At 40.6% G+C, this 14,386-nt stretch overlaps 1 protein-coding gene and 1 pseudogene across 2 annotated transcripts in view; both read left to right on the plus strand.

Moving 5' to 3' along the window:
* The window catches only part of XRN1 (5'-3' exoribonuclease 1), a 74,259-nt gene that overhangs the window by 55,192 nt on the left and 4,681 nt on the right, over positions 1-14,386 (plus strand). For both annotated transcript variants that reach the window (XM_049785869.1, XM_049785870.1), the window contains exons 34-38: positions 8,138-8,187; positions 11,152-11,262; positions 11,410-11,526; positions 11,856-12,006; positions 13,189-13,370. In XM_049785869.1, coding sequence (XP_049641826.1) covers positions 8,138-8,187; positions 11,152-11,262; positions 11,410-11,526; positions 11,856-12,006; positions 13,189-13,370 — 611 coding nt within the window. The remainder of the gene's footprint in view (positions 1-8,137; positions 8,188-11,151; positions 11,263-11,409; positions 11,527-11,855; positions 12,007-13,188; positions 13,371-14,386) is intronic.
* On the plus strand, positions 8,434-8,565 carry LOC126026968 (uncharacterized; annotated as a pseudogene).

Genomic DNA, 14,386 nt, shown 5'->3' on the forward strand with positions numbered 1-14,386 from the left:
CAACTTCTGACAGGGAAGTTAGCAAGTCTTTGAAAACTTGAACTGAGGTTTTTATTTCTCTTAGGTCTTGCCTGACGGCTGTTTCAAGCTTACTGATTTGATCGCCCCCCCTTAAGAGCGCAGTTGTTCCTGTTTTAATTTCAGCAGCTAACCCCATCCCTAGGATAACTGCCAGGGTGAGGGAAACCAGTTCTCGAGGGTAGAGCAGCTACTAAACCTTGCCTTAAAGAAATCAGAATTATAATATAGCACTCTGGGCAGCTTCTGAAGTAGCACACAATAATGGGAGGCCAGATTAAAAACTTCAAGGGCAATGCAAGGCATTTTTTTTTTATGCCCCCTTCCCCAGCTGCTCTTCAAAAAGTGTGATTCACTACAAATCTGGTGATTACGATTCAGTCCCAACTGGAAGGGAGCTTCCAGTATGCCTGACCGGTGGTTTTACAGTCCCATGCTGTCATCTGGTACAGTAGGTGATTTTCATTTTGCCCTGGTCCAGGAAGTTGAGTCGGATGGATATGCAGGGGGGGTCCTTTGAGGTCTCAGATAGTCCGTCCAGGCCACTGACCACCCAGGCTGTGGGCTTTTGAGAAGTATCTGAAAAAGACTTATGAAGAGGTTCCCGGGGGGGTTTCTTACTTGTTCTGAATCTAAGAGAACCGTCTTTTACACCTGAGGTGTAACAATTAATGATAACACAAGTTAAACAACAGAAATTAAAGCATCATAGCATTATTAACAAACAGCTCTGAATTATTTTTAGTTAAACTAATGCTTGCATTTATAATTTATGATCTGTTTCAGTACAATTAATGAGAATGCTTTTACACATAGGTTACTTTACTTTAATTATAAAAATTATTTTTCTCTCCACCTCCACCCTGTACCTTACCAGATATTTGAAAAAATGTTGGCTCTTTCCTTTGCATAAACACAATACTACTGGAGAAATCTCCATTTGGGGCACCCCCAATACTCACAGAGAATTTTTGAGAATAGGGTGGGGACACAGCAGGTTTGTCACGTCACAATCACTTAGGCTAGGCTCATGTAAGAACGAGTTGGTTCGAGGATGGCTGTTGTTTTTTTTCACCCACTGCAGGATTTTCCTAGAGGTAGCCTGTTACACTCCTCTTCAGGCTTGGAAGAGACTCTGACCTTAAGTCCTTTTTTCTTGAGACTGAGGGTGGAAGGTGAGAGTGGCCGTGGCCAGTTAGTTAGTGCAGTTAGTCCAGAAACTCCTAGGAAATTTCCCATTTCCTTTTTCAGGCCATTTATCTTGATGTCTTCCTGGTTTTGTTAGCCAGATGCCTAAAGGTGCCTGCTCGTCACACCACCTCAAGCCTGATTATTTTCCCAAAAGAGGGCTTTGGGGTCCCCTTACTAATTTTAAGATTCCCTGTTTGCACGGGGATTACTCCTCATGCAGAGAGGAAATTTGTTTGTATTTTTTTTTTTTTTTTTGGTTTTTGGGCCACACCCAGTAACGCTCAGGGGTTACTCCTGGCTATGTGCTCAGAAGTTGCTCCTGGCTTGGGGGACCATATGGGACACTGGGGGATGGAACCGCGGTCCGTCCAAGGTTAGCGCAGGCAAGGCAGGCACCTTACCTTTAGCGCCACCGCCCGGCCCATTTGTTTGTATTTTATGCAAAGCAAACTGATGCCATGACATAAATATGGAACTAAAAGTGCTAAGGAGGAGAGAAAAAAACAAATGTTACTTAATTTTGCACAGAAAAATTCTAAACCTGATTATTGTCTAGAAGCTTTTACAATAAGATTTTCCATATTTTTAATTCTTTAAACCATGTTCATATTCACAAAGTTCCTTGTGATACACTTATTAATATTCTTGGCAGCAAATATATTTACATACAGAGAGTAGAAGTTTGCTTATTCTTCTGGACTCAGCTTAAAGCAGAAAACATATTAGACACCAGCAATTTATATTTTACAAAATTTTCTGGCAGGCTTTAGACTTTTTTTTTTTTTTTTAAACTTTACAATTAACAATCACTATTTTTTTTAAACACCTTTAAACTGAACCTCAATATTTTAAATTCTTGATTATTTCCTTTTAAAACCTTTATATATATTTTTAGGTGTTTATAATACCTCATATTATTTCATTTTCACCCAACAACATATGAACACTATAACATGGTTCAAAACATTCAAAATTATTTTGCACAAAACATTGGCTAATTCCTGAGTTAGAGGCATTTTAATCATCATCATCATCATCATCATCATCCGACTTAATCTGATAGTTTCTTTTTTAGTACACCTCCTTAGTTCCTTTTACACATTTTTAAATTTTTCCTTTCTAAATTCACTTTACAAATTTCCTTCAGTTTTACCAATTGGCTACTCTTTTTCAGAGTTTTATTATTTTTTTCCCAGTATTAAATTTATATTTTTTTTATTTTGCATAACCACATATTTTTCTACATAAATAATATTTGATAAGACTTAATTAAAACATTAAACAAATTTTAAAAGCTATGCTTTATATGTATTTCATGTTAAAATTCCTATATGCCAAATTTGACAAGATTTTTAGACCAAAGCAAAACATAAATTTTCTTAAAAGTATTTTAAATTTACAATCTAGAGAAGTTATAGTTCTTAAAGTCTGATTTTTTCACTCAATTTTAATTACTTTACTTTTCTGAACAACTTAGTACATTATTCAAAATGGTTCTTTTTTTTTTTTAACTATTTCAAACATAGCATTTTGCAGTTTCTAAAAATTTATTTTACAATTTCTTACTGCTTTATAACTAATTATAGGTCCAAATGAGTTTACTACAAATTTACCCTGTTTATTGATGAAAATGCCAAATTTATGAGTGTCCAGACATGTTATATCTTAAATTTCAGTTACCAAGTTACTTAAGCTTTACAAGATGCAACTTCAGCAGGTATTGTAACCATCCAAGCACTACAGTATAACTTGTTATAAAAACCTTAGGGATATTAAATATGAATAATTTTACTTCAATTTTAAAAGGTCTGCACTTTATACAAATACCTAAAACTTTTATTTCTTTATTTTTCCCAATTAGAAAACAAATTGCTAGAATTACTTTTATCTGACAGGACCAAGTTTTCCTTTATTACACTTAGTAAAGACAATCTAGGCATTTTTACATTAAGACCTTAAAACCACATTAAATTTCATATTGTTATCTAGATTTAGTTATTTCAACAATATTAAGCGTTCACAAGATTAACAATATTATCAAAATGCTAACCACAACATTTTTCACACAGTTTTGGCCTCTTAATATTATTTTAAACAGAAATAGAAATATAAAAATTTGTATTATTCCCACATTACAATGCTGTTGGAACCTGTCTCTGAATTGATTGATAATTTCTCAGAGTGGGTGAAATTTCTTATGGCAGGTGGCATTTTTCAATCTGTATTAGAACTCAGTTTCATCAGAAAAGTTAATTACAATATTTTGCAACATTTCCCACCAAATTATTTATTCTAAGAAACCTTTAAGTTAGAGGAATTTCTCAAAAAGAGATTTAAAGACCCAATTTTTTCTTCTGGACTCCCAGCCATTTCCAATTTTTTTTTTTTTTTGATATGTAAACCAGGGGGGAGTTGGGTAAGTTTCCCTTTCTTGGATAAGCTCCAGTAAAGAATTTTTTAACTGACTAATTTCTTAGCTTCCCAGTCAGAAGCAACAAGACGGCAGCTCTCAAGATTTTTCTGAATTTTACCTTTTGGCTGAGGTGTTTAGTCCAGCCCCTCAGGACAAATTTAAGTCCTGCTGGCCAGCAAAGAGGCAGAGTTTGCGACCACCACCTTGCCCTGTCCCTAACAGAGCCTGCCTTGAAATACAAAAACACAACGAAACAGAAAATAACAAGGAAGTATAGAAATTGCCACTTAACACCAATTTTTGCACCTCTGGGAAGTTCGCCAGCAAGAGACCTTGGACTAAGCAGTCTGAGCCTGCTCCATGGTTGACTGAGAAAAGGCAATAGATAATAACAGTCAAGAAATCAGTTATCACACAAATTCCCCACACATTCTGCCAAGCACTTACCACTCACATTGACCGGTCTTCACTCTCACTTTAAACTTTTACAAATTTCTTTTGCTCTTTGGGCCATGCCCAATGAACTCCACACCTCTCCAAGACTGGGAGGGATTTTTCCCTCACTGAGTAACTTCCAGTTTTGAAGAGAAAGAGACAGGAGAGAATGAACCAGAGAAGTGGAAAGCCAAAAAATAAAACCAAAACTAAAAAATGAGATCAAAATGAAATCAAACCAACCTGAAAGGCTCTGCGAAGGGCTCATGCCCAATTTGGAAAGCCCGGCCGGGACTTGCACTGATCCTTGGAGCTCCGTGGGAGTCTCCTACATTTGGAGCCAAGATTTCTGTTCCCTGCTGAGGAGGCCTCGCCCGACCTCCTCCCTGATGAGAAGGGCCCCTCTGGCCACTTCTCCCTAGGGCTCCTTAATAAAACAAGTCACACAAGACAAGGAGAAACAACTCACACAAAACAGTAGACAGACAAACAGAATCTGACCTAGGTCCCGATACTTGGGCAGTTTACAAATGTATACCCCACTAAGGGTCATACATACAGAAGGGCTTCCGAGCGTCCTCGGGATCCCCAAACCTCACTGAGCCGTCCCTCAGATCAGTGACCTGCGGCCCTCTAGACACATCTGTCAGCCGCCACCGAGAACCCTCACGGGCTCGTATGGCAGTCACACTGCCCACACCAAGTGCACATTTTACCTCCTAGGCGCCGGTGTTCTCAGAACCCCGAGGTGAGGCGTTGATGTCCCTGAACAGGCGTGAATATCTCGGTGGAACCTCCAATGTTAAGTCCAGGAGAATGATGCGCCGTTCAAAGACACCAAGACCACAGTCTCATGCAAAAGCAGTGGGGTTATTTCAAGCATATGCAGGGGCTGTGCTAGAATCCAGCATAAGCTAGAAACTGCCATCCCTGAGCCATGAGCTTACAAGCGGTATATAGTATTTCAAACAATAGAAAGGTACAGTAGATTGATTTGCTTTAGGAAGTACATGACATCTGGCATTTGCTCAATCACATTTTTGCAAGGTGCAGGTGCAAGCTTACAGGGTTAACATGACCAGGTTAAAACCATGTAGGAACAGAAAGAAAGTTAAACTATAACTGGGTCTACAAGTTCCCACAATTGTGAAGGGGGGTGAGTGATCAGGGCAGTCAGCAAACTCAGGGGAAACTTAAGTTCCCAGAATTGTGAAAGGGGGTAGGTGATCAGGGCAGTCAGCAAACTCAGGGGAAACTTTTCCTTTACAATGGGACACCAGGATTCGAACCAACCACCTTTGGTCTTGGATCGGCTGCTTGCAAGGCAAACGCTGCTGTGCTATCTCTCCGGGCCCCCATTATTATATTTTTATTATTTCTATATACAAAGTGAATCAATGATTGCTTTTAAAAATTTCCGTCAGGGAAATGTTTTTTCATGCAGGTTGATCACTGAATGTGATAAAATACAGATTTGATTCTGTAAGTGCTAGAAAGTTTATTAATGATAATTCTTTGGGAGCCTGAGAGAGTTCTGGCCCGTTTGATTTCTTTGGCAGCCAGGTACCCCATAAATTGTGTCTTCAGTACCTAAGGTTAATGGTGCGGGCAATTAGGGGAAATTAAAAAGCTCGGTTCTGGGCCAGGTTGCTTTTTGCAGGGTTGGAGCATGTATTTTGCTTGTGGGAGGCCCTGGTTCCATGCATGGTCTCTTGGTCAGTATCTCCAGAGAATACCCCAGAGCTACAGATGAAACCAAACCAAAGCATAGGGTTAAAAGCTCACATGGTAAAATTCAGTGTTTCCTCCTGAGTGTACATGCAAATAGTGTTCAGCAGCAGAGCACTGTGAGGCCCTGGGTTTGACTTCAACACAAAAAATAAATAAATAAAATTTAAAAAGAAATACACATGCATCCCATCTTCCCAACTGTAGTACAGATTTTGGTCAAAATAGAAGCAAATATTTTATGACTCGACTTCTACGTGATTCAAACATTTTATACTCTTTCAATTCCTTGCAGTATTTGCTGTGTTTCAGGTGCCAATTGATGCGTCTAAGAATGAGGCACAGTTGCTTAACCTATTTTCCTAAACTTTGATTAATGAATCCCAACATTGCAGCATATTCCCATTTATGTTCAGAACTTGGCTCATTTTATTTCTTTTATTTACCTAGTATTAATTCAGCTGTTTCGTGTGAAGTTTTCGTCTTTATGCTTGGCTATATGATTAGCAAAACATAAGTTTTATCACCTAATTATGGAACTGTGGGCAATTAAATAGTGAATTTCACAACCTATAGCAATGATAAATACTCTGATGAAAATAAAGTAAATAAAGAAGAGAGTGCTAGGGGCTATTTAAAGTAGGGGCTTAATGGCAGAACATTGACCAAACGTACTACTAAAAGGGCATTTGGATGGAATAAGCAATACAGAAGCTGAACTTCCTGACAGAGTAGTGTCTGATATACTATATTTTATGAGTGTACTATTTTTTTCTACATACTGCACTATAAAATAAGCATATTCTTTAAATATATTGTTCTGGGGGCTGGAGAGATAGCATAATGGCAGGGCATTTGCCTTGCACGAAGTTGATTTGAACAGACAGTGGTTCAAATCCCAGCATCCCACATGATCCCACATGCCTGCCAAGAACAACTTCTGAGCACAGAGCTAGGAGTAACTCCTGAGCACCACCAGGTGTGACCCAAAAAACAAAAAAACAAAAAATCTAAATAAAAAATACATTTTTCTGAAAAACTGTGTTCAATTTTTCTTCGATTTTACCCTATAAGAGTGATGTAGGGCCCGGAGAGATAGCACAGCGGCGTTTGCCTTGCAAGCAGCTGATCCAGGACCAAAGGTGGTTGGTTCGAATCCCGGTGTCCCATATGGTCCCCCGTGCCTGCCAGGAGCTATTTCTGAGCAGACAGCCAGGAGTAACCCCTGAGCACCGCTGGGTGTGGCCCAAAAACCAAAAAAAAAAAAAAAAAAAAAAGAGTGATGTAGCTTAGAGAATTTATTTAATTAAAATGCAAGAATGTTTTTAACTTACTGCTAATTAGAAATAGGCATCTTACTTACACAGCCCCATAGAATATAAATAAAGTTTGTAAACTATGTGGTGGGGGATATTAAGTAGTTTACTTGTATGTATCTCTAACCAACGTTTTATGCTCATATATGTCATTTCACTTTTTATTATTCTGATTTTTGTAAAATTACTGTGTCTTTCCCATGCTTTTAACTCCCCTTCCTTTCCCTCACCTCCTTTTCTTTTTTCTTTTTTTTTTTTTTTTTTTGATTTTTGGGCCTCACCCGGTAATGCTCAGGGGTTACTCCTGGCTATGTGCTCAGAAGTTGCTCCTGGCTTGGGGGACCATATGGGACGCCGGGGGATCGAACCGCGGTTTGTCCAAGGCTAGCGCAGGCAAGGCAGGCACCTTACCTTTAGCGCCACCGCCCGGCCCCTCACCTCCTTTTCTTTCTTTTTTTTTTTTTTTTCATTCTTTTCTTTTTAATTTATTGAATCACCATGAAATAAAGTTACAAAGTTGTCTGTGGTTGAGTTCAGTCATACAGTGTTCGAGCACTCATCCCTTCACCTGTGTTAACTTCCCTCCATCAATGTCCCCAGTTTTCTTCCTGCCCTCTAGCCTGCCTCTATGGCAAGCACTTTCCTCTTTTTTTTTCTTTTTTAGACACTATGGCTTGCAATATTGCTACCAAGAGAGTATTATGTCATAATACACATAATACACTTTACCTCCTTTCAGCACCCAGTTCTCCTCTATGTCCTTAGCTCCCTCCTTCCTTCTCTTCCTTTCTACCTCCCCTCTACCCTTGGAAATCTGCCATTCAACAATTAAATGCCACTTTTTCATTTTCCTTTATTGGTTTTGTCTTTGAGTATCTGTCTCTTGTGTAGTATAAATCCCACAAGATCCGGACCTTGGTGATCCTGCAGTTCTGGGAACTTGAAACACAGTACCTGGCTGTGGTACATTTGATAGAGTTAATTGGGAAGCAGCACATGCATTGATTTACCAAAAGTCCTATTTCTTTGTCTCCAGTTAAAGAGTCGTCTAAGAGTCCTAAAGCTGAGAGTCGGTCCCATAAACAGGTGAGCACTCTTTGAAGCTGACTTCTTGTAGCTGACTTTCTTATTTCAGTTGTTGAATCTGCCACTGAGGTGTGTCACAGGAGAAATTTCTGGCACTCACTTGGAGAGGAGATTGCAAGTCTGAGTCCCGGGTTTGGACCTGAACCTGGAGATCCTGATGTCCCCATTCTGCTGTGTTGTAATTGACCCCAAAGCCATTCCCTGTACTTCTCAGAGCTTCAGATTCATCCTCTGTCTGAAGGGGCCCATCCTGTCCAACTGCCACTGTTTCTCCTAAGAACAGATGTTAGTGGCTATATGAAAACAAAAATCACCATGATCTGAAGAGGGAGGGTTTATTTGGTTGTCCTCATATATGAAGTGGCTGAACAGAAAAGAAGTTATATTGGGACTGGATGGATAGATAGCACAGCGGTAACACGTTTGCATTGCACATGGCCTACCTAAGACGGACCCAGGTTCTATTCCTGGCATCCCATATGCCCCCCTACCCAGCCTGCCAGGAGCGATTTCTGACCTAAGAGCCAGGAGTGACTCCTGAGCAACACCAGGTGTAACCCAAAAACCAAAACAAGGAAGATAAAGAAGAAAAGTTATACAAATGAAGTGGGATAAGTAGAAATAGGTAACATATGTCTTTCTCACACAAATCTACATATGCATGTACAGTCATAAACATAAAGAAACATGCTTAGCCAGCTTGTGTATACATAAATGCAGAGAGAAGAATTTTTGTCCAACTGCTACTTTGGGCCAGAGAGGCTGCTCAAAGGACTGAGTGCTGCTCTTCATGCAGGAAGCCATCATTTCATCCCTGGAGTACCCATGGGAGCAGCCCCAGATTGCTGCAGTCTATTTTCCAAATTTGACTCACCTTTACTCATTTGCTTATTGAACTGATACTTCTTGGGTTGTCATGCAAGATAGTGCTCTACGTGCCAGGACACATAAGTAAACATACATCTGTACAGATATAAGTAATGCAAAATATGTTGAAGGTGTGTTTATCATCAACATAAGAGTCCACAGTTAATTCTGTAGAGCTGGATTGGGATAAGGAAGAATATTACTTTTATTTTATGTAGATGGTGCTCTCTATACTTTTTATAATCAAAAAGTATTTTTGGGGGGTCGGAGCAGTGACGCAAGCAGTAGGGTGTTTACCTTGCACACAGCCAACCAGGACAGATGGTAGCTCAATCCCTGGCATCGTATTTGGTCCCCCAAGATAGGAACGATTTCTAAGCGCATACCAGGAGTAACCCCTAAGCATCACCAGGTGTGGCCAGAAATAAATAGGGTATATTTTCTTTCCCTTTTTTTTTTTTTTTTTTTTTTTTTGGTTTTGGTTTTTGGGTCATACCTGGCAGCACTCTGGGGTTACTCCTGACTCTGCACTTAGAAATAGCTCCTGGCAGGGTTGGAGAGATAGCATTGGAGTTAGAGCATTTGCCTGCATGCAGAAGGACGGTGGTTCAAATCCCGGCATCCCATATGGTCCCCCGAGCCTGCCAGGAGTGATCCCTGAGCACAACCAGGTGTGACCCAAAACAAACAAACAAACAGAAAGAAATGGCTCCTGACAAGCTCGGGTAACCATATGGTGTACCTGGAATCAAACCACCATCTGTCCTGGTTGGCCACATGAAAAGCAAATGCCCTACTGCTGTTCTATTTCTTCTGCCCTCAAAATATATTTTCAGTCTAAAGAAATGCAATGTGGGGCCGGGCGGTGGCGCTGGAGGTAAGGTGCCTGCCTTGCCTGCGCTAGCCTAGGACGGACCGCGGTTCGATCCCCCGGCGTCCCATATGGTCCCCCAAGAAGCCAGGAGCAACTTCTGAGTGCATAGCCAGGAGTAACCCCTGAGCGTCACAGGGTGTGGCCCAAAAAACCAAAAAAAAAAAAAAAAAAAGAAATGCAATGTTTGGGGCCGGAGACATAGCATGGAGGTTGCCCATTTGCCTTGCATGCAGAAGGACTGTGGTTCGAATTCTGGCATCCCTTATGATCCCATATGGTCCCCCGAGCCTGCCAGGAGCGAGTCCTGAGCGTAGAGCCAGGAGTAACCCCTGAGCACTGCTGGGTATGACCCAAAAACCAAAAAAAAAAAAAAAAATGTAATGTTTTAATTTTTAATATGATGGGCATTTTCTGTATGCATATTTTAAGAGAAAGTCTTAAAAAATGTATAAAAGGGGCCAGAGAGGTGGCGCTAGAATAAGGTGTCTGCGCAGTTCAATCCCCCAGTGTCCCATATGGTCCGCCAAGCCAGGGGCGATTTCTGAGCGCTTAGCCAGGAGTAACCCCTGAGCATCAAATGGGTGTGGCCCAAAAAAAATGTATAAAAGAGCTAAATATTTGGCACAAAGCAGATTCACAGTAAATTGATATATTTACACACACACACACACACACAATATGTTTTTGTGCCATGTCTGCTGGAGATCAGGGCTATTCATGGCTTTGTGCTCCAGATCATTCAGTGATTCTCAGGGATTCTGCAGGATAGGGACTTGAACTTGGGCTTCTTGTCTATGTTTTTTTCTCCAGCCTCCCTCTTAGGCTCTCGAAACAGACTTTCTTTCCTTCTAAAGAAAAAACTGCCTAAAATTTTTTTACCATAGACCTCTTTGGTAAAGCTTATGAACTCTTCTTCAAAATAATGTTTTTAATGTTAAAATCAGGTCTTTAAGATTTAAAAGAAAATTAATTCTGTTGAAATATTTTAATCACTGTTACTATGGCTTGTTGCTTACAGTCATAATTGAAGGGACTATTAAATATTAGGAAGTTGATGATGCATATGATTGTTTTTACCGCCCACTATACAGACTTTTAACATTATGATATAAAAGGGAAAACAGCAAATAAAAATTTTACATTTATTTGGAACAGTAAGTATAAATTAAGTAAGTAAGTATAAATTTTATTTGTTCACAAAATGCATCTTTACTTTTTTATAGACAGTTGGAGGGCCTGGAAAATGTAATATTAAATTATTGAAGAGAAATGAAAGTGCAGAAGTCTCAGAAAACCAAAAGGTTGTGACTGGTTATCCAAATACTAAGAATAAGGTAAAAGTCCATTTACTCAATTTTTCTTCTTAAATTTTAACAGGAAGATGGTTGGGTGAAATTAAATTCCCATTTTTATATGTAAAATTTAGCTTTTTGTATAACCTTATACTGTCATCTCAATGCTCAAACTATTGATTCTTTTAGCCAAGCCCTGGAATTGAAAACTTCTTAGCATCCTTGAGTCTCCTCAAAGAAAATGAAGGCCAGTCATCTCATGAAGAACCAAGTGAAGAACATTTGTCTCCACAATCATTTGCTATGGTTGGTGAAGGGTCATTTCCCAATTACTAGCCCTGCTTCCTGACCCTGTGTGGCTGTCACCCCACTTTCCCAAGCCTAAACACCGTGTCCTTGTCACACCTACCACCTTAGCCTATAGCTGTTTACCTTTCCTCATATTGCTACTCAGCACTTTGGTCAAAAGTCTAGTCACAGACTGATGCATCCTAGCCCTATGCCAAGAGAGAGAGTGGGTATTTCCATTCTAGTCTGCTGGTTTTCCTTTGCTCTGTGTGTGCGGCTCAGACTCTATAACTGATCTCAGCCACTTCTTTCTTTCCACACTATCTCCATACCAATCTTCACTACAGAAAGGAACACGAATGCTTAAAGAAATTCTGAAAATCGACAGCTCTGACCCAGAGAACCATAAGAATGAAATGAAGCAGATTGGTAGTGAAGTCACTAATAAAAAGGAAGGACATGAACCTTCTTCCCAGTCCAAACAAATTAAAAAGATAAGTAAGTGAATTATATTAATAATCACACTCAGTTCAAAATCCAAAAACAAGTTTTTAACATGGTCTCTTATTTTTTACAATAAATTTCCTTTTCTTTATTAGAAAAGCCATAATTGTCTTCTTGTGAAATTTTGTTTGGGAGGCCCACACCCGGTGACATTCAGGGGTTACTCCTGGCTATGCGCTCAGAAATTGCTCCTGGCTTGGAGGACCATGCAGGACACTGGGGATCTAACGGAGGTCCATCCTGGGTCAGCTGCGTGCAAAGCAAACTCCCTACTACTGTGCCACTGCTCTGGCCCCTTCCTATAATATTTAAATTGTCCTATTACAGATAAGAATTCTTTACTTAGTAGCCCAACCAGGAGTTTCATATTCTAGCTTTTCCCCCTAATTTAATTTAAAAATATGTAGGAATATACATGTTTATAAATAGTACAGCAGATAAGGCATTTGCCTACTGCATGCAGCCAAGCTGGGTTCAATCCCCAGCATCTAATTTTTTTTGGTTTTGGTTTTGGTTTTTGGGTCACACCTGGCAGTGCTCAGGGGTTACTCCTGGCACTATGCTCAGAAATCACCCCTGGCAGGCACAGGGGACCATATGGGATGCCGGGATTTGAACGACTGTCCACTGCATGAAAGGCAGATGTCTTATCTCCATGCTATCTCTCCGCTCCCCCCCACCAGCATTTAATTTGGTCCCTGCCATGAGTGATTCCTGAGTGTAGAGCTGGCTGTACTGCTGGCTGTGTATCAAACACAAAAAATGTAACTTATATACTTGTTCAGTATGTGGCTTAGCATTTTGATTATCTTCCTGTATATGAAATATTGATAATATTGCAGCAGCAGTTTTTTTTGTTTTTTAACAATGTCTTAAAAAATAAAAACAGGGGCCGGGAAGGTGGCGCTAGAGGTAAGATAACCTTACAAGCGCTAGCATAGGACGGACCTCGGTTCGATCCCCCGGCGTCCCATATGGTCCCCCCAAGCCAGGGGCGATTTCTGAGCGCATAGCCAGGAGTAACCCCTGAGCGTCAAACGGGTGTGGCCCAAAAACAAACAAAAATAAATAAATAAAAAAATAAAAACAGTGTCTTGCAATTCCATTAAGTTCTGCAGAATTGAATAGTTTGGGCTGTTATCTAATACACATCGGTCTCTTTCTGGGCTTTGGCAGCCTTGCATGCAAATAAACCTCACAGTGCCGCAGAGTACCACCATGTTCAGTCTATGGAGAATGTGTGTTGGCCTACGCCCAGCCAGATCCCTCCAGTGTCCTCATCAGTCACAGAACTTTCTCGCATCTGTTCTCTCATTGGACTACCACAACCAGACTTCTCCTTCCTCCGAACACCACAGGTACTATGGGCCACTATGCATTTCTTTGAGCTGTTTCATGGAGCTTGGGGAAGTGACCTATACTTAAGGCTAGAAATCAAGGAACAGGACTGCTAGGTGGTTGGTTTTTTTCTTTGGAGCAGCTCAGAGGCAGACTTCCTGGTCTGGCTGCTTCATTTCTTCAGAACCCAAACCTGTAGATAGAGCCACAGGCACAGGTCTACTCTCCACCACAGTCTCACAGACTCCCTCCTTTCTGTCATCTACTTGTCTTATGTCTACTTGTCTTATGTCTACATTGGACATGATAGAAACCAGAACTGATATTCAGCCAGAATTTAAGATATTAGAAATTAGCTGCTAGGGGGACTGGAGAAATAGCATTGAAGGTAAGGCATTTGCCTTGCATGCAGAAGGACAGTGGTTCAAATCCCAGCATCCCATATGATCCCCTGAGCCTACCAGGAGCGATTTCTGAGCATAGAGCCAGGAGTAACCGTGAGCACTGTCAGGTGTGACCCAAAAACAAAAAACAAAAACATTAAAAAAGAAATTAGCTGGTCAATAAGCTCTAAACTACAATTTAAGTGTAAACTGACTGTCATGAGATCCAAATTAAATGAATAAAGCTTAAAATGGACTTGTTAAGGAGGAAGATGGAGGTTGAGGGGTGAGTTAGGTGGTGTGGGGGTAGGGAAGACCAGAGGGAACCTAGGTCTCTGGGGGAAAAGTTTAGCTGGTGTAGGGAGTGGAGATGGAGCTGGAAGAGTGACCAGTGTTCGAATATTTGTCTCTATTATAAATGGTTCTGTAATCACAGTACCTTAATAAAAAATCAGAAGGAAAAAAAGGTAAAAAATTAACTGTAGGGGCCGGGCGGTGGCACTAAAGGTAAGGTGCCTGCCTTACCTGCGCTAGCCTAGGACGGACCGCGGTTCGATCCCCCGGCGTCCCATATGGTCCCCCACGCCAGGAGCAACTTCTGAGCGCATAGCCAGGAGTAACCCCTGAGCGTCACCGGGTGTGGCCCAAAAACA

This window comes from Suncus etruscus, chromosome 13 (assembly GCF_024139225.1).
Source record: "Suncus etruscus isolate mSunEtr1 chromosome 13, mSunEtr1.pri.cur, whole genome shotgun sequence".
NCBI lineage: Eukaryota > Metazoa > Chordata > Mammalia > Eulipotyphla > Soricidae > Suncus > Suncus etruscus.